Consider the following 27834-nt stretch of genomic DNA (forward strand, 5'->3'; position numbering starts at 1 on the left):
TGCTGGAAAGTAAGCAAGTAGCCTACATTTCCTCGAGTAATTGTGTTGTAATTAAGTTAAATTTTGACTCAGCCTGTTGTCGACTGTTTAGAATTCTTAACCATCTGAAACCTGGATTGACATCACTTCTCATGTTCTGCGTTAGGATGCCTTTCACAAGTATTTAATCCTTTGGACCCTGAGCAAATTTGTTGATTTCTTTCAAAAACGTGAGAAAAGCCAATGGCCAAGTATCCAACATGCAAAAAATTTACTTTACTAAATATTTTTTATTAAAAAAAAGCTAGGGAAAAAATATACATAATTAACGTAATTATATATCGAAAATTATGTAACAGCACTGCTTTTTTCTGTGACTGGGCCCTGGCCTCCTGACATTTTGCAAGAGTGGCCCCTTAGCAAAGCATATAGCGTCCCTGCTGTATAGCATTAGTTTTATATACTGTGCTTTTATTCTATTCTTATTTTAAAAATATATACCTCTTATTATTTATTTAGTTAGTTAGTTTTTTTATTTTTCAGTTTCTCTTCACTTTTACTGCTAATGTGCTTGTGCACTTTTGTAAAACAGGATATTCTAATTATATTATATTGTCTATTTCTCACTAATGTTCACTACATTCCCCACTGTAATCATAACTTCTCTGTATCTTGGGCGTTATATCAGCAGCCGAATAATTGGTGTTTTGTTACGGTGAATTGGCGCCACCCAGTGGACGTTACTGTGACTGCTGCGGCTTCGCCAGCTCTGAGAACCGACCAATGAAGACGGAGCACCGCGGAGGTTTTCCGCTTTCCCCGAAGTTCTTGACAGATCCGACTTCAGATTGAGAGAATTCAAGATGGCTGCTTCAGGTAAGCGTTTAACTTGTAACCAAACTGTATTCAACACTTTGACGCAAGGAGGTTTTGCTGTTATCCCGACTAATGTAACGCGGCAGCTGCTGTCTTAAGCATGTCAATGAATAAGTCACTGTTGTGTATTTTGGGGAGACACGAGAAGTAGCCAATAAGATGACGCGGTAGTAAAACCCCCCAAATTGGCTAACGTTAGCCGACTAGGAGTAGCATAGAAGCCGTACACAGGAAAGTAACGTTCAGCTAAAGTAGCCTCTGAGTTAGCCAGATAATCTCTCCTACTCCAGTCAGCAGTTAGCCAGCTAGCTCGCACCGTTTCAACTCGACCTGAGATGAATTTTCAAGCGCTTTGATAACTTTGCTTAGCAATATAGTGGCATTGTGTCACTTTTTACCCACTTCATACTAGTCCACACATTAAAGTAGTTGTTTAGTGAGTTGAAGTCGTTTCACTGGCGGCGCGAGAGTAACATGGCCTCCTAAAACTCGAAATGTCACTACATCTCAGGCAAATCCCATGCTAAGCTAACTGGCTAACGTCAGTTAGCATTAGCATGCCAGTAGTTAGCAAGTTTGCATCTTTGATTGTCGGCACTTCATTTTAACATTAATTAAAATGTTGGCCTGACGCATTGTTGGTCGACGTTACATCACACAGGGTAGGTCAGTATTTGTTCTGTATGGTTTTCTTAGTTGTACACATCGTTGTCGTTTGTGTAACTAAGTTACATTGAGTAGCGTTAACATTAAAACCGGCTACGTGCCACTCTCTCTTGTATCGTCAGACTTCATAAACTAAGGGAATCAACTGTTATCCTCGTCAACGACCAAGATTTTACGCATGTGATAATGACTAAGAGAACATTCTAGAACTTGTGAGGGTTTAATTGGTGTAACGCATCTGAATACCAAACAAACGAGGCATGATTAGGTGTCCGTTGTGCGTGCTATACCGGTAGACCAGTGATTGTTGTTCTTGCTCAGCTGTCAGCATTTTTAGTAGAGTTTGACATCATCCTCTTGCCATACAAATAAAAGCTGGGCTGAGAAGGTAAAGATGCATCAACTTTCCACACCCTCCATATACTCTATATACTTTTTTAATTTAATTGCTGTGTAATTCAATACTCATGATAAACTAAAATCTGCCAGTAGAAGGTGTGATCTACTTTTTTTTTAATCATAACTTTTTTTTTTAATATAGAATAGAAGAGAATATACTTTATTTTGAACAGGGCTCGCTTTAATATTACACGTACTTGCATGGCTATGCACACAAAATGGGCTTGTCAAAATCAAGCTTTAAAAATGCTATAAACTGTTATTATTTTTCTACTTTAATTGATTTCTTTTTTCAACTAAGATGAGTCCTAATCATAAATATCAAATATTCATGAATTTTCCAAATTTTTACTCTTTAAATACCAGGGGTTTTTTTTGTAATGCCACCATGTTTTTAGGTGAAAAAAAGAAAAAGAAAATAATAATTATTTTTAATATACTACATGATTATCTACATAAGTAGATTATTATTATTTTGATAATCACAGCCTGGGAAATGCCAGTTATTAGCAGCAACATTGATTGATTTTTAAGCATTATTATTGTCAGTATAAGTATGAGTGTCAAACACTCACACTCATACTGCTCTGCACAAAAAATGCGCTCTTCAAAATGAGGCTATGAAATAGTAAGAAGTAGGAAAAAGTATACATATATATGATTTTTTAGTTTCATTGTTTCATTGAGTACATTTTTAATCAGCATCAGTCCTAATAAAAAAATTCAAATATTAATTATTAATAATTATTATTAATAATTATTATTATTATTAATTATTAATTACTTTTCATATTTTTAACACTTTAGATGCCATGGGAGAAAGGCAACAACAGCAAAAAATAATTATTTTCATTATACTGCATGCAAAGTAGAATCATTTTTGTTTATCACATTCTGGGATATGTCAGTGATTTATAGCAACACTGATTGTGGCAATGCACCTAGTGGAAATAGCATGTCTTTTTCCATATGCCAAATATGGTAAAATAAATAAATAAATAAATAAATATGTCATCAGGAGGAAATAACAAATAAGAATGACAAATTCCAAGGCATGAATTCTTTACATTCCCGAACCTCATCTCTGTACCTTGAAAAAATAATCTTTTTTGAACATATTTTTTTAAACTGCCTGATATTCTTACTTTGTTTGATTTTTCTTCCTCTGGTCCATTCCACAAAAGAACACCAAAAATTGTTACACATATACTTATAGGACTTGTGTGTGCATATAATTGTTTCAGATTGAAGTGACTTTTAAAACAAAGTGTTAGTATGTTCCCAATATCCGGCATTGTTTATGATCCTCATGGCTTGTAAGGTGGTGGTAGTGTTTTGGTTGACTCTGATATTCAGCCTTGGTGTCTGACTTATGCCCCTTTTTATGGATAACCTAACATTGTACAGCTTTGCTTGTTTGCAGTGCTGTTTAGAATATCTTTTGTTTGTTTTCTTTTATTTTCTCACATAGTGTTTTTGTTACATAGACTATGTAAACGGTCTTTGAAACAGGCTTTGTGTATGATATTGGTTTCTTACAGTTGATTTCTCAGGAGAGGCAACTACACCCTCAACCCACTGTATCCATCTAGAAAAGAAAATGTCCTTTTCCCTAATAATCAGATCCATTTTATTTACAGATGTGGTGTATTTTTTCCAAACTAGGGATGTCCTTAATAAATTTTTGTTGTTCCTGATCCAAGTCATTTCATATTGAGTATCTGCAGATACCAAATCCTGATCCGATACTTGTGTTTACAGCTGCACAATGCACATTTCAAGTACTTTCAAGTTATTCAAATCAGTCTTGTGTATATGCTTGACAGTTTAATAGCTCTGCAATGAAACACAAGGAAAAAAATGTCTGTACCAAAACAGTTCTTTAGGGGCTTTTTTATTTTATTTTTACAAAATAATAAAGGGCATAAAATATTTTTACATGGCTCTTACCACAATTCCACCTAGTGCAGCATTTTTTTAAAATAACATAAAGTAAAACGTCTTTAGAAAAAGCTTTCAAATCCATTTAGGGCAGCATGTGTTTTTTCTACTAAATAATAAAGTAAATAAAATAAAATATGTCTTTAGAAATGGCTCTCAAATCCACTTAGTGTAGCACTGTAATAAAAGTATAGAGAGTGATATAATCACATTTCCACCACAAATGCCACAATGATTAGATCCATGTTATTTACATAGGTGGTATATTGTGTCCAAACTGAAATTTGTCTGTTTCTTTTTTGTAGGCTCCAAGTAAAGGGCTAACTCCTGGATCCCACTGTGCATGAAGCTCTCCTGAGGTTGTGGTGTCTAAGTGCTGTGTGTACCAGCTCCTCCTGCCTCTAATCATGTCCTCCACCTCCTCCTCCTACTCCTCCTCGGGGGAGACTAGTCCGGAGGATGTACCCCGAGGTGGGGGCACCATCCGAGTCTACCTCCCCAACAAACAGAGGACAGTGGTAAGAAGATTGGCTCAATACAGCTGACTTTATCAGTGATGCTGCAGAAAAACGTATTTTTACATATTGCAAATGTAAATACAAGTATGCTCTTACAAGATTAACGAGTAGGGGCTGAATCTTACCACCTCTGTGAAATAATTTTGCCAACAGTGTTGGTTGTGTTATCACTGACACAAATTTTAATATCTTTCACAGCTTGTTGATGAGTAAGCTAGTGTTTGGCGTCAGATTTTGTAGATGGAGCTTGCCACTGTTGTTTATTTGACTTGTTATTCCTATGAGACATCTTGTTTTCATATTCTGAAAGATTGTTGTTAAATTGTCATACCAAGTGCTTAATTGTAACGGCAGTCATACACATGATGTTGATGTTATAGTTAAAATTGTGTGGAACAATTTGGGTAACAATAGGTTATCTGTATTCTTAAGTTCTCGTCTGCTTGAATTTCTGTAACAACATAAATAATGTGAAGTGTCACATTGAGTCAATGTGCAGCTGTGATTTTTTTCTTATCAGTACTTCTAGCATGCCTCCTTGTTTCCCGTGTGTACCTTGCCAATGAATGTCCTTTCAAAGTCACATTTGTTCAAATACTGTTTCCTGTTCTCAGGTGAATGTTCGCCAAGGACAGACTGTCTACGAGAGTCTAGATAAAGCACTCAAAGTGAGAGGCCTGAGCCAAGACTGCTGTGCTGTATTTCGCCTTCTAGAAGGGTAAGATTTCATCATTAGCTGCTGAATGTCCTCCTGCACATATAGACATAATGGGTTGCATTTCTCATGGCCTACAGAAAAGATGAAGAGGCAACAGCAAACAATGGGCATCAGTCTCAGATCTTCATATTGTATAATGTGGTTTATTGACATATTTGTGAAACATTAAGACTAAAATATGAAGTTTTGCACACACTTACTGTGTTTCAATTATTTATATGCGTTAAAAAATACAGCACATGCCTAATATGTATGACTTTTGTATATGGACTGCTTATAAAGATGGACGACGCTTCTCAAATTACCCTTACTGTACAAAAATAAAGCCAAAGTATCCCAGATGTCATCCTCTTGCTCTGGTTTTGGAGCCAGAGTCTGGTAGTAACGATCTCAACAGTATCAAGTTCCTACCGTCTGACCAATCACAAGCAAAGCTATTGAACCCGAGCACACTGATTGGTTCTCACAGCTGTCAATCATGTCGTCAGATCTCTTTTTATTGTATGAAATCACTAAAACCAAACTTATCACATAACTAAAGATCTGAACCAGCATCAGGATGATAAAAACAACCTGAAACAACAAAGGTGATCTTTAAAAAAAAAAAAAAAAAAAAAGTTATATGACGAGCAGTGTTTCCCCTAGGTTTGCTGGTAGTGTTCTGTTCGGCCCTTATATTCAATGATGTTTTTCTTGCTGGTGGTAACGTAGCTAGTTTGCAATACACGTTAAATGAATGAGGAATTTCTGTTTTTTAAGGAGCATCTAGAGCTCATCCCCTGGCTACTCAAAGGCAGTCCTGTGTCACTGTCACATAAAGTCATAACCCTGAATGTAGGAAGAACAGATTTTGCAGCTGTGAGCTCCTCTTTCTCTGTGAATATAGAACGCTTATAATCGCTTTAATTGATCACATTTACCATCAACACTAATTGGACATTCCTTTAACATAGTTGTTTACACACTGTTTTCTGTGCAGTGGGGGAATTATTTGTGTCATTTCAAGTGCTCTCAATTTAAGTTTTAAATTTTATCTTTATCTGGAAAGATAAAGTGGTCTACAACGTGTTGGTAAGCACAAAAAGAAAGAAGCTGCAGTTTACATCGTTTCTGAACATTTGAAAGCTCATGTCTGTCAAAAATCACTGCACATCACATGTTAAACTAATGAAAAAAATAATAAGAATTTAAAAAAAGAATAAAAAATAATAGTAGAACATGTTAATAATCCATTTTTTTTATTATGCAAAGTTAAAACATTTCATTGTGAGAAACACTAAAACTATGTGGTGTGGGAAATCTCTGGGCCTGAAACTGATACAAACTTTATTTTTCTTTAAGTTTTTCACTGTTTTCTGTCTTTGCCTCTCCAGTCGTAAGAGACTGACAGATTGGGACACAGACATCACTCCACTGGTTGGAGAGGAGCTTTTAGTCGAGGTCCTGGATGATATTCCCCTCACCATGCACAACTTTGTAAGTAGCTGGCAAACACAACTACATGTTTATGGCTTCTCTAAAAGACCTCACATAATGCTAACCTGTCAAGAACTGAGTTATTTGGCACTACACTCAAATTTTTAGTTCAGAATTATTTTTTGCCTAAATGTTTTTAAACATTGCCCGTGTCAAAGTGAATAGTATAGTCTGTTTTTCTGTACAGGTACGGAAAACCTTCTTCAAGCTGGCTTACTGTGATTTCTGCCACAAGTTTCTTTTTAACGGCTTCAGATGTCAGACATGCGGCTACAAATTTCACCAGCACTGCAGTAGCAAGGTCCCCACTGTGTGCGTGGACATGGATACCGTGAGCAAACGGTGAGTAGAAGTGCTTAGTGTAATGCAGTGATTCTGTTCAGTTCTTTTAAAATCACATTTACTGTTCTCCCCATCTTGCACAGTTGTACTGTTTGTTTTTTGCCTCTTATCCAAGTCACTCATTATTGAGTATCTGCTCAATCCAATACAGTTGTTTGTACATCTTCTGCACAGATAACGTTAATAAATTAGTCCTCTCTTATTCTCTCTTTACTTGTGGGGCTTTTGTCACACTTGCAGTGGCGCGTTAAACATGACAGATCACTTTCTGATGAAACACAATGTGCCAGATACAACAGGAAAGAGCAAAAGAGACTTACACTGAGCTGAAACGAGTGCTCACAAGTTCGGTAAAAACCATAAATACACACTGTGTTTTGCTGTTAGTTATGGCATGCAGTGTTTCATGGCGGACGGAGTGGAGTAAAGTTTTGAAGAGAATTGAAGAGAAGATGCTGTGCATGAAGCATTCACCAGTAAAAATACCACTAGAATACAGCTGAAAGCTAATCAGGCTCTATGAGCTCACTATGGCCGATCCCAATCAGTTAAAAAATGCCTTAATCGGCTCTGATACTGATCTTTGAGATCAGATTAGAACATCGCGTTTTTTTGTCTGTTTTGTTTATTTAATTTACAGAAGTGTTTCTGAGGTCAAGAGTCAACATTCAAACTCAAAAACAGGAGTATTAAGGAACAGACATAAAGAATAAAGGCAAGACAACTATGCACTGTGTTAAGAAACAGAACATTACTTAGCATCGTGGTGCCACAGGTGCCACAATAAACATAGTCTGGGTGCATGTCATTTAAGAGAAACATGCAGCTGTTAAACAGTGACAGGGATCCAAAGATGAACAAAAATGTCTTGCAAGTTGATTCTTGTTATCGCATCAGCCTGTCTTTTATATCACTGTTAATGTTTGTGTCCTTGTTTTTCATCTGTGATATGATGAGATGTTATCAGTGTTTTTGTTTTTTTACGCCAATTTTATCTCATCAAAATCTCCTCAGTCATCAAAAAAAATGCTGTTTATAAAAGTTTTTGTCACCTATTTTGTGAAAGAAATCATCACCAACCCCTGAATTGTTGGGTTGCTGTGCTTGTCAGATAATGGTTTCTATTTTGATTATTTGCAGGTTTTTCATCCTTAGTCCAGGTTGAAAAAGCATTAGTTTCAGATAACCAGAGACTCGCCAACTTAAGTCATTCACTGTGTGTCTGGCACCTTGGTTCAACATGTCTCTTTGTCCTGTGCCTTTTCTCCTTTGTTTTGTCCAGGTGTGATCCTAATCCCTGCACAGATGAGTACCCACGGATACTAGTGCCAGATAATTCCCCATCGCAGAGTAACCTAGCCTTAACCCCAGAGCCTGCTGGGTAAGCTCCTGTACTAAACATTTTATATTCAAAAGACAGCTAAGTCTTTGCTTATAAACTGATATTCAGATATAAACTTTAGGCTGTTTCCATTAACCCTCAAATTGTGCAAATTGAAATTGTGAATATAAAATATGCCCGATGGAAAAACACCTGTTTTTGAAAAAACTCCCATGTATCACAAAAACGTTTTTACACTCGCATGAGGTGGTATTTCAGATGATTTAAAAAAGCCATATTTTGCAAAACTTTCTTTGTGCTTGTCAGTAGGAACTGGCTCCCTCATGATGCATCAGGAGCTACAAGAGGTGTTATTGCATCACATAACTCTCCAAAAGTTGAGCAGATCATCTGGAAGTTTTCAATCCACAATTCCTCTGTGAAATAGTGGACTATCACCTCACCCCCCAGAAATCCCTCATACATGGCTGCTCCCATGTATAAGGAGCTCGCCTTTCCATTATGGTTCCATAACACGCTAGCGTAGCCTTGGATTGGTAATAATGACGGCTAGTGCGGTGGCTGCAATAGAAATAAAGCTGCTAATGTTTTGAACATCCATCGCCGTGCTTCTTGGAATGTTATCGCCAGAGGAGAAGTCACATAACATCACTCAGTGGACATTTCGAATTATCACTTAAGTTTTGCGCAAATCTGTAATGGAATACACTTGGTGACACTCTGCTTGATCTCTCAGGATGGACCTCCTGTCCCCGACCTCGGCTTTTCGCTTTCCCATGCCGGGCGGAGATGGCCAGTCTCTCCAGAGGCATCGCTCCACCTCCACTCCCAATGTTCATATGGTCAGCACAGTGGGCCCTGCTGGTGCCAGCATTATAGAGGTCAGTGTTGGTTGTTTGGTCCATATGTTGATTGTCTGCTATTGTTACAAGGATGAAATAGTTCCCGCTGTAGTTGTGTTCAATATATACAAAATGCAATGTAACATAACAGGTAAACTGTGTTGATGATTGCCTGTAAAACTACAATTGCGCCTTGTGCAGCAAATACAATTTTTAAAAAGTACTGGCTGCAGTTAATCAGGAAAGTTCATCCTTGACCAGCTTGTCTCTTCTGATTAACTCTTTTATACAATTTTCAATTCAACTTTGAAGTGAAACCTTGTGTTGTGGCAGTGAAAACACATATTAAGGTTGTTTTCACATATAACCCTTGTGTTTGAAAATCTTGGTCCTTATAAAGTAGGCATGAAAAACCACTAACCCCAGCAACTTCTGCTTACCTGTGTATTAACCCTTTGAAAATGGAGCAAATCAGCTTGATTTCTTTCAAAGTCATGGTAATACTGCAACAAGCAGGTTAACAAAAAATGCCCAAAAATTAGCAAGAGTAAAAAGTGAATTACCTGAGAAAAACAGATAAAATTAAAAACAGTTTTAAAAAAAAAAAAAGAAGGAAAAAGAAGTATTTTCTTTTTCCTGTGACATAATTTTAAATGCATGATTAAGAAAATTCTAAACATTGTTTCCTGGACATTTTCTTTTTATCATATTTAATAACCCCAGCTAATTTTTATGTTATTTCCTTTTCCCCTTTCACTTTTATTCTTTGCAGTTTGCAGCACATTTCTTGCCAAGTTGGTCATTATATTTTTTCTTGTGTTTTTGAGAGAAATCAAACCAACTTTCTCAGGTCTCAGAGGTTTAAATGCTAGTGAAAGGTGTCTGAATGTGTCGCAAGAAAACTGATGTCAATCCAGATGTTAAAGGGTTAAAAAAATCATGAATTTCTAATGTTGGGTCTCTTCTCTTTTAGGAAGCACTAAAATTCAACACAATGGGTACGTACATATTACTTTAATATTATTTTTTACATCCTTCTTTGTTTCAGAAATTGTATGCATTTGTAATTTCAAGTCTTGATATTTTCCTTTTTTGGAAATATTCTCTTGTCCGGCCTTTTCATTCCCTGCAGGTCCTGAGCCCTCACCAAAGCCCTCAACCAGCCCACCTTCTTCTCTCGGTTCTCCAGGAAGGAGACCACCCAAGTCTCCCTCAGAGCACAAGGAGCGCAAGCCCTCCTCGTCAGACGACAAAAAGAAAGTGGTATGTAGTCTTTGACGTCATTCACAGGTCATTGGTTGTCTTCAGTAAGGTGTGTAGAGAGTTAATAGTGACTGCTAAACCCTTGAAGGTCTATTCACATTTCCATTGTGCAAAAAGATTTACTTAGGGTGTAAGTTAGCAGTTTAAAACATTAAATCTCTGATGTTTCAGCACCGAGGAGGCTACAGAGACTCAAGCTACTACTGGGAGGTCCACTCTCGAGAAGTCACCATCCAGAAGAGAATAGGTGCTGGCTCCTTTGGAACAGTCTTCAAGGGCAAGTGGCATGGAGATGTGGCCATCAAGATCCTTAAAGTCACCGAGCCAACGCCTGAACAGTTGCAAGCCTTCAAAAATGAAATGCAGGTCTTAAGGTGAGAAGTTCTGGCTGTGTTTTTTCTAACATGATTTCTTTCTTACTTAAAAAAGGGCACTGGTTAAATATATTCACCATATTCATCAATAGGCTTTCAATGATACAAAAACTTTGATCAGTTAAAATCTGTTTAAACAAGACTAGGTTGAGACTTATATGGCTTTACGGTGTGCAGTGCCAAATTGTTCCACTAGCCGCATTTATACTGCCTGTTCACAGCAGCAAGTTCACGCTGTTATGCCTCCCTACTGTTCTGTATAGAATGTCCAATCGTGGAACGGGGGGACAGAGTGGTCTTGCCTTTGAGCCCAAACGGGGTAGTAACATAACCAAAACGAGGTCCTCGTAAACGTAAAGCAGGAAAGACGTGACCATGAGTAGCATGTGTGTTGATTTGATGACCCGTTTATGTGTGTAACCAATCACAGGAGATTTAAAAAGCAGCTGTTAGCTTTGTGGCTAATTCAAAGAAGAAAAACGGCAGCCAGAAATGTCCGCATACCGGGGAAACAATTAGATTTCAGAGCTGTTTATTGAGCTTGTTATGCCTTTGTTGTTGTTTAGAAAGTACTGCCACTGTGAATATTAAATATTACGATTGAGGCTCAAGTTTAACATCTTGCCCGTCATGCACCCTTTGATCACAGGATGCTGTGCAGAATGATGCTGCCATTGTTTAGTTCTGTGTAAATGTGCAAGGGTTGTATAAAAACGGGACTTTATTGTGGCCCTATAGAGCAATCTCTGTGTAAATGCGGCTACAGATAGTCAGTGACAGTCTCTGAAATAATACATTATATGCTGTTTTAACTATACAATAATAATGATATTAAATGTTCCTCTGGAGCTTTCTGTACTGGTCCCAGTAATGTTTGTTTTAAAATGTACTGTAGTAGCATATAACATCACACATGTGCAAGACCAAGTGGTGCAACCCATACACCACCATGCCTGTAAAGAGACAGTACACATAGGGAACATAGCACATATGACATCATATTCTTTCATCATTGGGGTTTTCTGGTGGTTTGTATGCTGGTGTTGCAAGCCCTGTTATTTTGATACAGGATGGAAGTCAACGCAGATACTAGAGCTCTTAACTCAATAATCAACGTATGTGGCTGCAGTTTGCCAGAGATGTCTTAATGCTATTCACAAGACATGCTGCTGACGGAAAACTCCCCCAAAAAATAAAGGACAACTGTGCGGTGTGCATACAGACTAACAGACCATAATGCTCAATGCTGTTTTTTTTCTCCGCAACACGTGTTAACTTTGCACCCATCTTCGTAAACCTGTCATTAGTGACCAACAAAGGCTCTTGGACGGTTCAAGAATGAATCCTCAACATGTTGACAAATGCTGTGTTGCTAAAATTACCAGAGGATAAAATAAGGCTTCATTGTTTACACAAGATAGAGCAGCTTGTTTGGTGCAAAATAATCAGTGTCTTATTTCCACCTCCTTTCTTTGTGAGAACCAAAAATTTCAGGCAGAGCTGCAACAGTTATTTGATTAGTTATCAACTTAGCAATTTGAGTAATAATAAATAATCTAGTACATATTCCAGCTTCTTAAATGTGAATATTTTCTGGTTTCTTAACTCCTTTATGATGGTAAGCTGAATTTCCTTGAGTTGTTGTTGACATTTTTTTAGCCCAAACAATTAATTCATTAATTGAAAATGAAAAATAGACAGATTAACAGACAAGGAATACCTATTTATTTCAAAAGAGCGACAGCTAATGGTTTAACTTCATAACTCACTCAATAAGGGACAGACGTCCTTAGGCTCCACTGTTGTATTTGTTGCAGCCTAATTTAAAAAAAAAAAAGATTTGCTTTTAACCACTTTAATGTGACATTCTAAACTCTGTGGCGAACACTTTGACTTCGGCCAACACCTGTTGTTATTGCATGTCTGTGTCCTAATCTGATCTGGATTAATATCTAACACTCTACCATTCGTGCTCTCTGCAGGAAGACTCGCCACGTCAATATCCTGCTGTTCATGGGCTACATGACTAAACCCAACTTTGCCATCATCACACAGTGGTGCGAAGGCAGCAGCTTGTACCGCCATCTGCATGTCACAGAAACCAAGTTTGACACTATGCGTCGCATCGATGTGGCCAGACAAACAGCACAGGGCATGGAGTAAGATTACATTTCACTCTTACCACTTCCCCACTACTGACACTCAGTTTTTAAATATTAGACATCAAGAGTAAGTTAATTCCATGAGATATTTCACATTTACTTATCATAAACTTTGGTGTGATTAAATCTGTGTAAATATAGTTTTACTTGTTGCAGCGATAGTCTGAAAAGTATGGTTTGATAGAGTGAGATGACTTAAGTAAAGACTTAATACCATTAGAGAGCCTGTGAGAAAACTATAGCTTAACACTGTGGCTTTCTAATGATGTGCAGGATGTAATAAGTGGAGACAAGTTGAAATTAGGTGCTCTCTCTCTTTCCTTAGAGAGGTGAAATCAATAATTTGGGTTATTTTTTCCTCCCTTTCAGTTATCTTCATGCAAAGAACATAATTCACCGAGATCTGAAATCAAACAGTATCCTTTTCTTGTCCGGTGTTACCTGTTAACAGTGCAGCTTTGAAGCTTCTGCAGAATCAACTAATAACCACAATGGCAACAGTCTGTTCTGCACATAGCAAATGTTGAACCACAAGCATGCATCACAACCTTTTAATAGACAGACTTGTCACACATTTAGGGTATTAGAACAGTAACATGTTCAGTGTTTTTTTCTTTTTGGTTCATTGGCTTTGAAATGAAGTGAAATGACTTGTAGGTAAGTTTTTGACATTTAAGGGTGTTAGAGGGTAAACAGAATAAATACCACTGCATTGTAGCAGGACAATGATCCCAATCATACAGGTTACTGTGACCTTATCCCAAGCATTCAAAAACAAGTAAAGTTTGAGTTTTTGTTAAGATAAGAAATAATGCCGGCTACTGCTTGGCAATTTTGGTCTATTTGGTAAGAATCACTGTTGTTTTCTATGGTGGTTTGCTTTCTTACAGCTGTCACTTCTCATAATGTCTTGCTTGTTGAAGGTTTTCTGGTAACCCATACCATGAACATGTTCACCAGACATTTTTTGTAATGTTTCCTGAGCTCTGCTGCTAGATATTTTTCTCCATGAGGGCTGGACCGTTAAGATCGGTGACTTTGGCTTGGCCACTGTGAAGTCTCGGTGGAGTGGCTCTCAACAGGTGGAACAGCCCAGTGGATCCATTCTGTGGATGGTGAGCCTCACTTTACTGTATGTGATTACAGAAATGACTGATTATTGAAAAAGTATAGCATTAAAGAATAGCTTTTTGATCGGGACTGGGTACCATGAAGCAGTCAATTGTGTGAACTGCCGCCAGACATCGCAGTCATGTGGTATAACCATGGTTTCGAACATTTTTTATTGGTATCTATGCACGCTGAACAGCCAACTCCATCAAATATGCCACGCTTATTTTTACCACACTACAGACTGCATGTGTTGTGGCTGCTGCAGAAGTGGGCCGATCACATATGGGATTATACCTAGGAACACTTGCTGTGATTGGCTGCAAGCAAAACCATACAATAGCATTTTTTATTAGATGCAGGTACAAAAAGAACTGAATGCAGGTATTGTTTACCTGGAGAAGTTTTGATAGTACCCTGGTTTTGTTGCATTGGACAACCAAACATTTAGAGTACAACATGTGAATTCAACTAAAATGTTACCTTACATTACCAAAAAGTTCTATGGAAGTTGTATGTTTTTATTTGACTTTCTGGTCCACACTCAGTTTGAACTGTTTTTAACCTGTTATAGAAATTGCAACTATCGAAATTTTTGCAAGAAGAAACAACCAGATTGCTCAAACAATTAACAGTCATCCATATTTAGTTGGCTGTGGCAGTTGTTCTTATCAGTCTTGATAAATCCCTATTTGTGTTCAGCCAAATTTTGTCAATGACAAACATTTGATCTAGGGCTGTGACAGTACCGCAGTCACATCATGAGGTCATCACCTTGTAACAATCCGACTTGTAACAAAAAAACTCAAAAAGTAAAATGTTACACACACTACAAAACAGGTTGCGGGCAGATCAGATAGCAATCACAATTGATAGCAGAACAATGGACTTGAGACACTGTCTCTACCATAGAACGCCCTGATAAAAGGTAGGACCGGGGGGTTCTTACAACCTTCATTATGGCTGTCTTTTTTTTTTTTTAGCTAGTATAATGAATTAATTTTAAAAAATGTTCCACTGTTGCTCTGATGCAGCCCATCTGTCTGCAGCCATCCTTAACACTATCTTGTGTTGTACTCCTTTTCAGTGCTTTTAGGATACATTTTATACCCATGCATGCAAGGGTAACATGTAACGAATACTGTTTGTTTGCAGGAATATATTTCCTATATTTAGAATAAAACAGCCTGATAAAAAGCCAAATTAAAGTATAATTTTATCATGACCATTTGGCAGGTCAATATGCAAATTGAGTGCTTCTTTTTTTTCCTTCTTAGGCTCCTGAGGTGATCCGAATGCAGGACAGCAACCCATATACGTTCCAGTCTGATGTATACGGCTATGGAGTAGTGCTGTTTGAGCTGATGTCAGGGACCTTGCCTTACTCCAATATCAACAACAGAGACCAGGTGACACGACATCCCTCTTTGTGCTAACACAACACTGATTTGGTGTAAAGCAGAATATCTGAGTAATGTGTTCATCTTTTTGAAAATTTAGCATGATGAAGTGTTTTTTGTCAGATTTATACCAGTAATAGGGCTGCACCTATTGATTATTTTTTCTCAATTAATCTGGTATTTTTTCGATTAGTTGACTTATCTAACAACTAATTTATAGACTATTCTAAAGATTTGGCAAGGGAAATAACTGTTCACACACTGTGACTGCAGCCACACACTGTAACAGGGGTTCTTAATATTTGTTAAAGCTGTTTTCTTACTCATGCATGGCTGTTAAAGTAAATGGAAGACATAAAATAATATCCAATAATTTGTGGAGTTGCTGTTTTTTAAAAACAAACAAGATGATAATGTCTGCTGCCATCTGGACTGCACTCTGCGACACTTTAGCTCTGTGCAGAGCAGCTGTACTCCTGTAGTAAGTCAGTTAAGCTGCAGTTACGGACTGCAGCTTGCTCTATGTTGGAATGGATGCTCACACTGGGCACATCACACTATATTGTGACGCGCCGACACACCTTTTGCAAATTGCCATATTTACATAATCAATGACATTAATTGCATCCATGAATTGCCACAGCCCTAACCAGTAACGAAAGTACTCCACTTTCCCATCATGTGTAAATTCCCGAAACAATTAATTATATAAATAAGTGCAGATTAATTTTCTTTCTAATCATTTCTGCTTTAATTTCTACCCATTATCAACATCTTTAGCAAATCTTGTGGCAGTTGGTTCATGGGTTACTTTCATGATATCTTGTCTTGAACTCAAGTGAAATTTTGATCTGCTAGTGGGACTAGATCAAAAGTCATCACTGACTAATCCCCTGTAAACTACACATTTATACACAAGTTATTGTCACTAACTGACCAATTGATGGATTCACATACAGCACCACATACAGTGGCTTTCTCACATTCACCAACTATAACAAATGAAGGATTCAAAACCTGGTTGCAAAGTTTGGTGCAGTTTTAGATGCAAGTTCTTGTACATTAATAGTGCTGTCAGATTTCAGCAACAATTTCCCCTTTGTCTTCTTTCTCAGATAATCTTTATGGTTGGACGTGGTTACTTGTCTCCAGACCTCAGTAAGCTGTATAGTACCTCACCCAAGTCAATGAAAAGACTTATCGTTGACTGTCTGAAGTTCAAACGTGAAGAGAGGCCCCTGTTCCCACAGGTGAGTAGTGTTTATTAACCCATGTACCAAAAGGTATCAGAAAACAAACACAAGCCCAGCTGGGCACTAAAACCTTCTATTGTCATCCTCCAACATAAAAATAAATCTCCATGAACACATATCTGCATATATTTACAGAATCTGTAGGCAAAGGGAGAAGATTCTGGCATTGGAAGCATATTGAATTCTGTTTGTAGTCCAAGTAGTATCGACCAATCATGTTTGTGCAGCAGGTATGCAGGTGTAACATATTCAGTTCAATTTAATTTAATTTTATTTATAAAGCCTATTAACAGAAAACACAGTTTGCTTCAGAGGGCTTAACAGCATACGACATCCCTCTGCCCTTAGACCCTCACATTGTCTATGGAAAAACTCCCCCCCAAAAAACCTGTAACGGGGCAAAAAAATGGTAGAAACCTCAGGAAGAGTGAATGAGGAGGGATCCCTCTTCCAGGACGGACAGGCATGCAATAGATGTCGTAAATAACAATTAAATTACATAATGACAAAAAGGAAAGACAGAGAGAGGGGGAGAGATGCACAGCAATAATGATAACAATAGCGTATCATATAACAAAAGTGATAAATGTAAAATTAATGAATGCACTCTATGATAGCATGTGATGTTACATGTAAATATCATAGGTGTTGATAAGAGTCCTATGCGTATATTAATAGTGGAGGCATGACTTATAATGGCAGTAGAAGGTGGTGTGAAGCAGGATCACGGCATCTGCTCAACCAAGGCCCATGGCACACGCGCAGCCTCAGACAGGACTACAGCATCAACCCAACCAAGACCACAATCAAGGCGAGCCGGAGGTACAGCATCAGTGCAGCCACAGCACGAGCACATTGAAGGCCACTGATTGGTTAGAGAGAAACGTCAGTGCGTCATCAGTGTGCGGCACGCATGAACAGCGCAAACAACCAAGCTAGCGTAGCGGCCGCAGTTTTGTATCTTTTTTTTTTTTTCTTTCCCAAAATGGCAAGCACAAAGATCACGCCTCGGTTGCTTTAGGAGGTGCAAACATTCCTCACCTTGCTGACCGACGAGTGTATCCAGCAAGTGTGAGTCTGTGTGTATGCATGGTTCAAATTATGGGGGAGCTAAGGGGAGCTTGGATCCCCTGAAAGACTCCCTTGAGACGTTCAGGGGAAGCGCTAAAGAATTGTTCACTTTTGTGTTACCGATTATATATTTTCTGCACATAAAGATTCCTAAAAATAATGAAAAAAATTTGAAATAATATGTCCATGTTGTGTGTTTATTCGCTCATGACATTCCATTTCCAAACATCTGTCTCCACTATTTAACTTCCGTTTTTATCCCTGTTGCGGCCAGCTGTGTGTGAAGCAGTGCTACGCTGAACTTTACCTTTTTACCTTTTTACATTTACCTGAACTCCTCATCACACGACAGAAGGGACAGAGAGAGAGAGAGAGAGAGAGAGAGAGAGAGAGAGAGAGAGAGAGAGAGAGAGAGAGAGAGAGAGAGAGAGAGAGAGAGAGAGAGAGAGAGAGAGAGAGAGAGAGAGAGAGAGAGAGAGAGAGAGAGAGAGAGAGAGAGAGGAAATGTTACTGGCGGGTATTAATAGAATCTTTTTCGCAGTAACCCTGTTATTGACCGCTTGCTGCCGCACATTTTATGAATGTGATATGTTTTAGTAGTGGTGTTCACCAGAAAATTGGGCTCCACCAAAAGCCACTGTGTAATTCGAACCGTGTGTGTATGTGTGTGTCACGTTGAAACTGACGTCACAGCAGTGTCCCATGGCGCCGCTATGATGACCAGCTACACCGAGGCGGTACTATCTTCTAATGGAAAATGACACCCAGAAAAGTACCCGACACTAAAGGCGAGTAGTGTAGAGTAGAGCCAGTACCATGTAGTGGAAATGCACCATAAACCTATGTCAGCCTAACTAGGGGCTTGTCCAGGCAACCTGAGCCAGCCCTAATTAAAGTGCATTTTCAGAACCCACTGGCTATGTCTAATGACAATTTAGCTTTGTATTAGCTTTTTATGCTTCTGCACAGGCAACAACTGAGGCCCTGCGAAGATGGTGTTTTGATGATTATATTGACTCTATACCACTTTTTACTGCAGTTTAAAAGTCACAGAGATGAGGAAATACAAAGACGGCTTTTCTTTTTTTAACTTCCTCACTTCCCTTTCAAAACATAAGCCCTCTGACAGTGTCTCTGTGGACAGAATCCCATCAGTTGCTGATAAAATGCATTTTATTTTGAAACATTTACAGGGCTGTGTTGTCGGCTGTGCCAGAGCTTGAATGACTTCATAAATGGGCCGAATTTGTGTTTATAAATGTGGAAATATATAACTAATATCTGCGAGCTGTGACACAGCAGCAACGTTGCAACAATGCTGCATGTGTGAACACCACAAGCATGAAACACGCTGCTGCTCAGCAAGCTGAAGCCAAACTGAACATACGTCGTTTTTTGTTAAAGTAAGAAAACATAATGGTATGTTGTAAAAGCTGTCAACATTTAGTTTTCAAATTGTTTGATATCTGATTTTGTTATTTATTATTTATTATTATTTTGACAGCTCAGGGATCTGTTTATACACTGTTGTCAGTGATAATCTGTTTTTGAGCAAAGTGAAAAAAATGCTTATGTTATTATTATTTCAATTTTTATTTTTTTAAAATCCGATTAATCAAAAAAATAATCAACCGCCAAATCAATTATCAAAATAATTGTTAGATGCAGCCCTGCTTCCAAGTGAACTTGGAATTCGTGATTCATTTGTGGTGTGAATGAAAATGAACCAACCACAGGATTTTATAATAGGAGAAATGTGATTTTAGCAGGATTTCTACAGCTGAGTCAGCATGGGCGCACTTTTACATTGTTATTATCAGGTACTAAAATAGTCAGATGCCTCTGCTGAGCAAAGTTTGTCAAAAGTTAAGCTTATTAAAACAATAGGACAGGAATGTCTGGGAATGAACTGGCCTCTCTGTCATCAGTGTCACTGCAGAATGCTCTTAGAAGCCATCTTTTATTGACCTGATTAACGATCTCTCAGCAGGTGATGCAGACGCGTGTTTCTGTAAAGCCTCCGACAGCTGCTGAAAAATGCCTGTTTTATAGTAGTAGTAGAACATATATGCAGATTTTTGTGATTTTTCTTCTATAATGTGTGAGCATAAGAACAAAACAATTATGATTGTGTACCCACAGCAGCCCTGTTATTGCATGAAGATATGATGATGCATGATGACAAATGCAAAAACAGTCCAATCAGCAGTCTCCTGTCAGTCAGCAGAACCTCATGTTTACTCCGGTTGGTTCGTTTAACAAAGTGCAGTGTGAATGAGAACCAAATCAACTTGACTTGGAACAACAATGTTGCTCACACACACACACACACACACACACACACACACACACACACACACACACACACACACACACACACACACACACACACACACACCCTAATCGACCCCAGATTATCATGTGTGAAGATGACCTTAGACTCAGCAGAATGAAGGGTTTAGTTTCACGCCTGACATTCTGCTGCACCGTCTCTGCCCTGAGTGCACTATAAATAACTGGGGGGAATTATTTATAGCTGTTTTAGATACGGCAGCCCGCCACAAAAAAAGTTGGAAACTCTGTAAACTGAAGAAGCAGTGGAACAACCTTTTTTTTGTTTTTTGATACTACACCACTGGGCCACCATAGTCAGAAATCTTGAAATCTGATACAGTGACTTTAATCCTATACATTTGTGGTGTGTGACTTCTACAGATTTCTGTTGTATGAACGAGTGTGCAAACTGCTTCTCCTTGCTTTAAAAAGTTATAAAATCCAAGGATGAGTGGTCCAAACAAAAGTCCTTTTAAAATAATGTTGTTGTCTGTCAAGTTGGTATTTCTAACAACATCTGGCCTTTATATTTGTTACTCTTTTATCAGATCCTGGTAGCAATCGAGCAGGTTCAAGACCTGCTGCCAAAAATCGAGCGGAGTCGCTCGGAGCCGTCGCTCCATCGGGCCGTCCATGCTGAGGACCTGAACCCTCTTCTGTTCCACACCACCAGGCTGATGCCCCTCTAAGCTCCCCGCAGCACGGGGCAGAGAAGTTGTCACCTGTCCAAAACCATCAGAGTATGAGGCATTCCTGCTCCTCAGAGAGGCCACAGGCTGACTGTCCACGACCCCCAGCCCACTCCCTGCCCCTGCACAGCCCTGGAGCTGCAAACCCTGGAGGCGCGAAACTCAGTAACTGCAGAAATAACAGTAACACATTGTTAAGTCTGATAGTGGATCTTCTGTTCTTTTATACACCTGACAGGTTCTGCTCATTCGGTGAAATAATTGCTTACTGTATCTAGGAGGATGTTAAAAAAGCCTCTGATGAGTCCACTTGAAAAAAGCCATCAAACCAGTTGACCCACATTATGTTCTCCAGAGGTATTTTCAGCTGGTTTTTAGAAAAGGGGAAAGCAGTTTTGCACATACACTGCAAAATTGTGTTGCCCATTTTCAGCAATAAATTATCTTACTCCGACCTTTGAGGAGCACTGTGATCAAAGCCAAAAGATTAAAATCAGGTCAACAGTCCAGTGCTGGAGCTGCTGGTTCAGGTCACCTGATCAGCTCACATATTTCAAATGCTCAGTTGTCATGCGCTTCTTTCAGTCTAATGCGATGTGAGATCTGGGTGTAAAGCTAGTGATTTGAAAGAAGACTGGAGGTATTTTGTAAAAGACAGGACATTTTGTCTCAAAAGAAATGTTTATTATTTCTTGTCTTTGAAAATATTTTCCTGCTATAATTTATGTTACATTATATTTAAAAAGGAGTTTTGCAACTCAGTCTGACCTCTCATTCCACCAAGGGACAAACAACACAGAAAAACATAACTAATTGGATAGCTGTATGTATATCACTAAGTTCTCCTTGGGCCCAGGGTCCCAGTGATGCTGCAGTGGACTAATAAGAGTTGAAACTCCAAAAGAGCATTTGATGTGTGGAAGTTGAACAGTAACCCAGCAGTGCCTGGCAGAAGTGGCTGTATTTCAAATCTTTCTTGAGATTTGCGTTATAATTCACAGTTCTTCTGAGTCTTAATCCTTAGTGATTGGGAACAATACAACATCAGCCCTGTTGATCTGATTTTACTTTTTTTTATTAAAAGTAACGAAAGGTTATTTTACATCACTGAAAGCCGGGTGAAATAAGATCAGTTAGTTGTACAAAGTTCAAACTTAATACATGATCCAGTTGTTAGGACCAACATATATATTTTTTTTTTTGGTTTACACAGAAAGGTCTTTCTGATACTGAATTGAATTATTCAACATTTCTGAGCCAAAATACAAAATTTAAGAGTTTTCCCAAGCATTTATTTGTCTCTTCAGAAAATATCTCCTTTTTACTTTTGTTAATCCTCACAGGGCAGAATATTAACAGTTATTATACAGATAAAAATACTTTATTAAGATAATTCAGGTGAAGGGCTTTCAGCATAGTGTTGATCAATTCTACAGCAACTACGACGACTGCGTCATTTAAATTTGATGTAAGATCATCTCACTGTATTAATCTGCCCCCCTCATAGACTGTGTCAAAAACACATTTACACACCTTTGAAATCAAGAAACCCCATGAACATGACACTACATAGTGTTTTTATTCCTCCGATTCCCTTTCTCTGGCTTTTACGTGTTTTAAATCATTTTTGTCCTTATGAGGAACGGACATAGTAAGTTGCAGTCTTATTGTTACTGGTTAGTTGTATTGCTGCTACATGTAATGTGTTTTCTGTCCATACTTTTTCTACACCTCAGACCAGACTGCACCTTCTTGGCACACAACTTCAACAAGTCTGTAGCAGTGAGGATTGTTTGATACTTCACAGATCCCCCCACACACACACGCACACACTCACGCTTACTCTCGTACTGTAGCTAATGGTGACACTGTGAGTAACTTGGTCAAATGAGTCACTCCAGTTTGGATGCAGTGCAGGAGGTGAGAGAAGTGGAATGAATGTTCTGCAAATACGTAAGGAAGAAGAATTCTTTGTCTTTGAGTTTTGTAGTCTTGACACTACAAGTCGTAAAAATCGGTTTGACGACGCGTCTTTAGCAAAGTGGATGGTGTTGCTCTCCATATGTCAACATTTTTTTAAGTCAGAAAATCGAGCTTCAGATGCTGAAGATGATTGGGCAAGGACTTGTTAAAGAAAATATCAGGCTCTGTAGGTTAAATGAGAAAATACTGTATTTGGTTTTGCCAGACATCCCATCATGCAGGTAGCTCGCTGTAAGTTAAGTAGCTTTAATGATTTGGTGTTTAGCATCTTTGTTTTGAGACTTTTATGTCTGTCTTTGTCTTTGAAACAGCAGTCAGAGATGACTGGCTGTCACTGTCAAAGTCATTTTTATAGACAGAGCTGTTTAGGAGGCAGGATTAGATCAGAACAAGGGGTCATGGGAATCTGTTGATAGACAGAATGGCACAATGAGGTGGCTAAGATTTATCCAAAAATTGCATGTTCACCTCATGCTCACGTCTTTTGGAAGCTTATATGTAGAGCTTGAGTAATTAGTATGTAGTGGTCATTTGCAAAGCTGTTTTACCACTAGAAGGTTTTTCTAAACCCTCAAAAATTCCCCCCAAAAACCCTCCCATTTATTGCAAAAACGCTTTACAGTGGCATGAGGTGGCACTTCAGGCAATTCCAAAAAGCCATTTTTTAGCAAAACTGCAATGAAAATACTTTTTTGGCTTTTCTAAACGGGGTGTTATTGCATCGAATAGCTTTTCAAAAGTTAAGCAGATCATGCAGTAGTTTTGAATCCCTCTTTCCTCTGTGAATTCATGGACTATCACCTCCCAGAAATCCCTCATATGCGTCCACTTCAATGTAAAAGGGCCTCGCCTTTCCCTATGTCGCATTCGATGGTTAATAATGACAGCTAGTGTGGTGGCTGTAATAGAAATAAAGCTGCTACTGTTTTGAACATCCATCACCATGCTTCCTGGAATGTTATCGTGAGAGAAGTCGCATAACATCACTTAACAGAAACACAGTCATCTCAGAATTGTGTTTTATCGACATTTCCAAAAATGTCACTCAGGTTTTGTGCAAATCTATAATAGAAACCCTTTATGGGGTGGCAACCCTGCCACCGTGCTTCCTGTCTACGGTACACTGTGACAGGAAGAGGTCAGACAGATGGAATGAACAAAGAAAATCCCACATGCGACAGTGTTTCTTAGCCAAGCTCGCCCGTACGTACATACCTTTCACTGCTCTCTCCTCTGGAGGAGAAAGAAAGCACCTAACAGTCACTTGTTGATCATGTTGTTCACAGTGTGATCTCTGGGTTAGACCTGTAACTAGTTACTGTTGTCACATGAATAATGTAGTAAATGTACTCAATGGGGATTGTTTGTTTAGGTTTGTGTTTGAGACAACTTTCAAAACTCAGGTGTAAACTGCTTCATCATGCAATACGTGTCCAGTACATGTAGATGTATATCAACTTTCAAAACAACGCGCAAAAAGAGCTGCCTGGTGCAACAATTAGATGTGGTTAAAGGAATTATTCTGCCCCCCAAAATGATCGATTGTATATCAGTTACTCACTATGTGTTGCGTTGAGAAAACTGTTTATATAAAGGATATTTTGATAAATATTTGCTGTTGTTAAACAGCATGACCTCAATTCATCAAGAATTTTCTTTATAAAATTCAAGGAAACACGGGCTGAGTAATCAAAATACACCTGATTATTTTGTAGTGAATGATTCCTTTAAAGTTAAGGCTCCAGCTGCATAGAGGCATTCCTCACTCATGACGGTGGATCTGTGTCGGGGTCTGGTGTTTGTTGTGTTTTTGGAGGTCAGTTTTTTTGGGCTGGCTAACATCGCAGTGCTCCTCAAAATGTGTGATTTCGACCCGTGCCTCATTAACAGGAATGTAGTCCTTAATGAAACACTGCTCCTGTTCAGTACAAAATGCATCATGGTATTTGTAGGGTTTTTGGAACAGGCTGAGACCTCTTTGGGATTATAAACCAAATCCCAAGCAAAAGCTCTGTACACCAATGTGGACCCATCAACAGATGCGGGGGGCCTTCCTTTACTTGAACCGTCTCTGGGGCTGCTCCTCTTGGCCTCCTCTGTGATCTGTGACACTAGTGGAAAGAACTATATTTCTCAAGGCTTTCTCTCCAGCACCACTACCAGATTTGGTACAGTTGATGTACAGAATTTAGCTTGCAGTTTTAATGGTGTACAGAACCTTTTGCTCCTCCTTAAATCACACAGTTGTCTGTTTATTGGCTCTTTTAGACACAATAGGACAGCAGCAATACTGTACTCACCACACCAGCACACCGCTCAATATGAATCCACTGCATGTGCTGTGTGCACAACCCAGTAGCAAGCACAGTTTAGGTCCCATTGTGTCTGAAAGGGCCCTGTCAGCAGGGTGTTCCTCTCAGGTTGAGTACAGGTTCCAGTCAGTACGTTCAGTCTCCTGTGCCACCGACTAAGACCTTATTCCACTTGGTCAACAGCACCTAGCGGGCCCACAGTTTGGCTCAGTTTGCAGCAAATGAGCTGGGTGGAAAGAGTTAATTCTAAGGAAAGAAATAACAGAGTTTAGCAATAATTAAAGGATAGGTTTGGATATATTTCATGTCTATCCCAATACGATGCTTTCATGCCATATAGCTTGAGTTTCTGGTTACTGTAATCATTCCTTCTCCTCATACTGTGATGTGATCCCCTTCTCATGACCACACTGTAAAAAATGTTGGACAAAATCCAGTTTAATCTTAATAACACTTTATCTTTAGAATATATATAAAAAATGGACAAAGCCACCATGACACCACCCATTGGTTTGTGGTCTACTTCTTTGGCTTTGGCTTTGAGTTTTAGTAGTTTTTTTAGAGCCAGAAGTGAGCATATTTGGATGAGAGGTTGGAGCTGTGGAGGAGTAAGGGGTGGTCTGACTCTGACTGTCACCCAAATGTCCCCAACCTTTAATACGTGTAACCTTGGACAAAACAGTGAATCCAAATTTGACCATCAGGAGCAAATACTTGACCACCAACACAACAGAAGCTTCATATCAGCTTTGGTTTAATTGTGGAACATTTCTGCACTGAAGGACTGTGGATTTTGTCCTGTGTCTCTCTGTGATATCACATCACGGCCTGCGTGGAGAGGAGGAATGACAAATCACTACGTTTTTCATGTGGCATGTAAGAATTGTAGTTAGAGACTTAGAAAAAGTCTTGACCTATCCTTGAAGTTCCCTGAATCATCCTGTTAACCATCCTGTCACCATGTATATTATTCGCCCGCTCCTTCCCCAGCTGCAGTGATTCCTACTTTGCTCTCTGGCGTAATAAGTAATGTTGGAACTGTCATGTTTATGATACAAATGAGTTGTATGGTTTTTAGTGTCCCATTGAGTGTAGATGGACCAGCAGCCGCGGTGAGGATGATGTTGTGGGTTGTGTTCGGTGTTCTGTGAACTGGCCTTGCTTCTCTGTATATTGTAAGTTCCTGAGCTGGCAGCAGATGAGACATAAACCTTGATATTTTAATGTTGTGAAAATAGGGGCTGGGTACCCTTACTGTTCTTACTCATTCCAGTTCTATGGTGGTCGAGGGGACATTGGCTTTACCAGCGGGGGTCTGGGTGGGGATTTGTGAACCAGGGTTGGGAGAGACTTTGTGTCTTTCCTTTATTTATTGATGTCTTTGCGGCTCTTTGAGGCGGATTAAATGTTTACAGAGACATCATCGCTCTTTGAAACGTTCATCGCTGGCCGGGGCGCTCTCTCTACCAAGAATGTTCTTTTAGGCACGGTACTGTCTGCTCCTCCACACGACTGATCCTGTTACTGTCTCCTGCTGGGGCAATTGTAGCGGCTTGTCTTTGAAACATCTTGAGCACAAACTAGGTATCAAACTTTTTAGCAGCATTTTGTTGATAGGGTTTCACTACGATAGCATTTGTTAACAGCAACACTTCAGAATACTGTAAAAGTAGCTTGTAATGCGGTTGGCTTCGTGTTAAACGTGAGCCTGTCCTGTGATATTTAAGTGTAGCTTCTAGGCGTCAGGCTGCTGAGTGACAGAAGCCCAGCTTTTCTATGAGATGCTTTTTATAACCTTTCAGCAGAAGCCAGGACAGAATGTCTTTTTTAAAAATTTCCATAATGGACCAGGTTTCCTGTGAATCAATGTCACAAGTGCATCGCCTCTGTAGTGGAGGGCTCATTATTTCCCCGTTCAGAAAGCGTGTTGTATAATTGTGGTTCAGTTTGGTGTGAGTGTGGTGTCTCCCAAAGAGGGACCAGGTGCCACAGTTACTGGAAATCCATTAAAAATGGACCTGAAGGGTTTCATGACACATACGAGATACTGTGCTGCTCCTGGAGACTTCCAGGGGGCACTGGGGATGGGAAAACCAGACTTCACACCGCTGTTTGTTTCAGAGAAGAAGAGGGTGAGAGAGCTGTATCAGAGTAGTTTTAATGTCTTTTCATATCTCTAGGTGAAATGCAATACTTGTGTTTATAGTTTCCGAGGTGTCAGGGGTGTTCAGTTTGCAATAAATGGTATATTCTGCTGTGTACAGTTACATTTTTTAATTACAAAAATTGTACTTGTCTATTTTTTGTGTGATGGTTTCAAAAAGAACAAAATTATTTTAAAGTGTAAAGGAAATCTTAGTATTTTTTTAGTTTGTTGTTTCTTTTTGTCTTAAAATATTGATGCAGGATTTATTCTTTAAATAAATACATTCATCTGTTACCTACTCTTGCTTTTTTTCAGTCTTCTGCCTCATTGTCTTTTTAAAAGACAAAAAAGATCAAATGTGGCAGTTTCAAGACAAAATTTCTAAAAATTTCTTGAAAGTTTAACCCTCTGAAACCCTGAGCAGCATCTTTTTTTTCTTGTGCTTCTTTCAGATGCCTTTCACAAGTATTTAAACCTTTGAAACTGGAGTAAATTAGTGTCATTGGTTTCAAAAACGTGAAGAAATGTTTCATAAAGTTCAAGCTGAAAAATATATTTTTTTAAAAGCTAGGGGAAAAATGTACTATTTCTAGTTTTATCACAATAATAATTACAGATTTATAGTTATTTTACATAGC

The 27834-nt window shown here is 38.8% G+C and overlaps 1 protein-coding gene across 1 annotated transcript; it reads left to right on the plus strand.

Annotated features, from left to right (window-relative positions):
* Positions 1 to 718: 718 nt before the first annotated feature.
* araf (A-Raf proto-oncogene, serine/threonine kinase) lies at positions 719 to 27490 on the plus strand. Its single transcript, XM_042487629.2, has 16 exons — positions 719 to 855; positions 4167 to 4379; positions 4994 to 5097; positions 6471 to 6573; positions 6761 to 6915; positions 8198 to 8296; positions 8994 to 9138; positions 10073 to 10097; positions 10232 to 10362; positions 10534 to 10736; positions 12719 to 12895; positions 13268 to 13314; positions 13895 to 14013; positions 15286 to 15417; positions 16524 to 16658; positions 20615 to 27490. The coding sequence occupies exons 2-16, from the start codon at positions 4269 to 4271 to the stop codon at positions 20753 to 20755; spliced, it is 1827 nt and encodes a 608-aa protein (XP_042343563.1). The 5' UTR covers positions 719 to 855; positions 4167 to 4268; the 3' UTR covers positions 20756 to 27490.
* Positions 27491 to 27834: the final 344 nt, after the last annotated feature.

The sequence above is a fragment of the Plectropomus leopardus genome, chromosome 4 (assembly GCF_026936395.1).
Source record: "Plectropomus leopardus strain MGB_pleo_1.0 chromosome 4, ASM2693639v1, whole genome shotgun sequence".
NCBI classification, from domain to species: Eukaryota; Metazoa; Chordata; class Actinopteri; order Perciformes; family Serranidae; genus Plectropomus; species Plectropomus leopardus.

What these genes read in the sequence shown, in the direction of transcription:
- araf (XM_042487629.2), top strand. Translation starts at nt 4,269, where the DNA reads ATGTCCTCCACCTCCTCCTCCTACTCCTCCTCGGGGGAGACTAGTCCG. An exon ending in GTATTTCGCCTTCTAGAAGG is followed by an intron (nt 5,098 to 6,470) that starts GTAAGATTTCAT and finishes TTGCCTCTCCAG; the next exon opens with TCGTAAGAGACTGACAGATT. An exon ending in CAGACGACAAAAAGAAAGTG is followed by an intron (nt 10,363 to 10,533) that starts GTATGTAGTCTT and finishes CTGATGTTTCAG; the next exon opens with CACCGAGGAGGCTACAGAGA.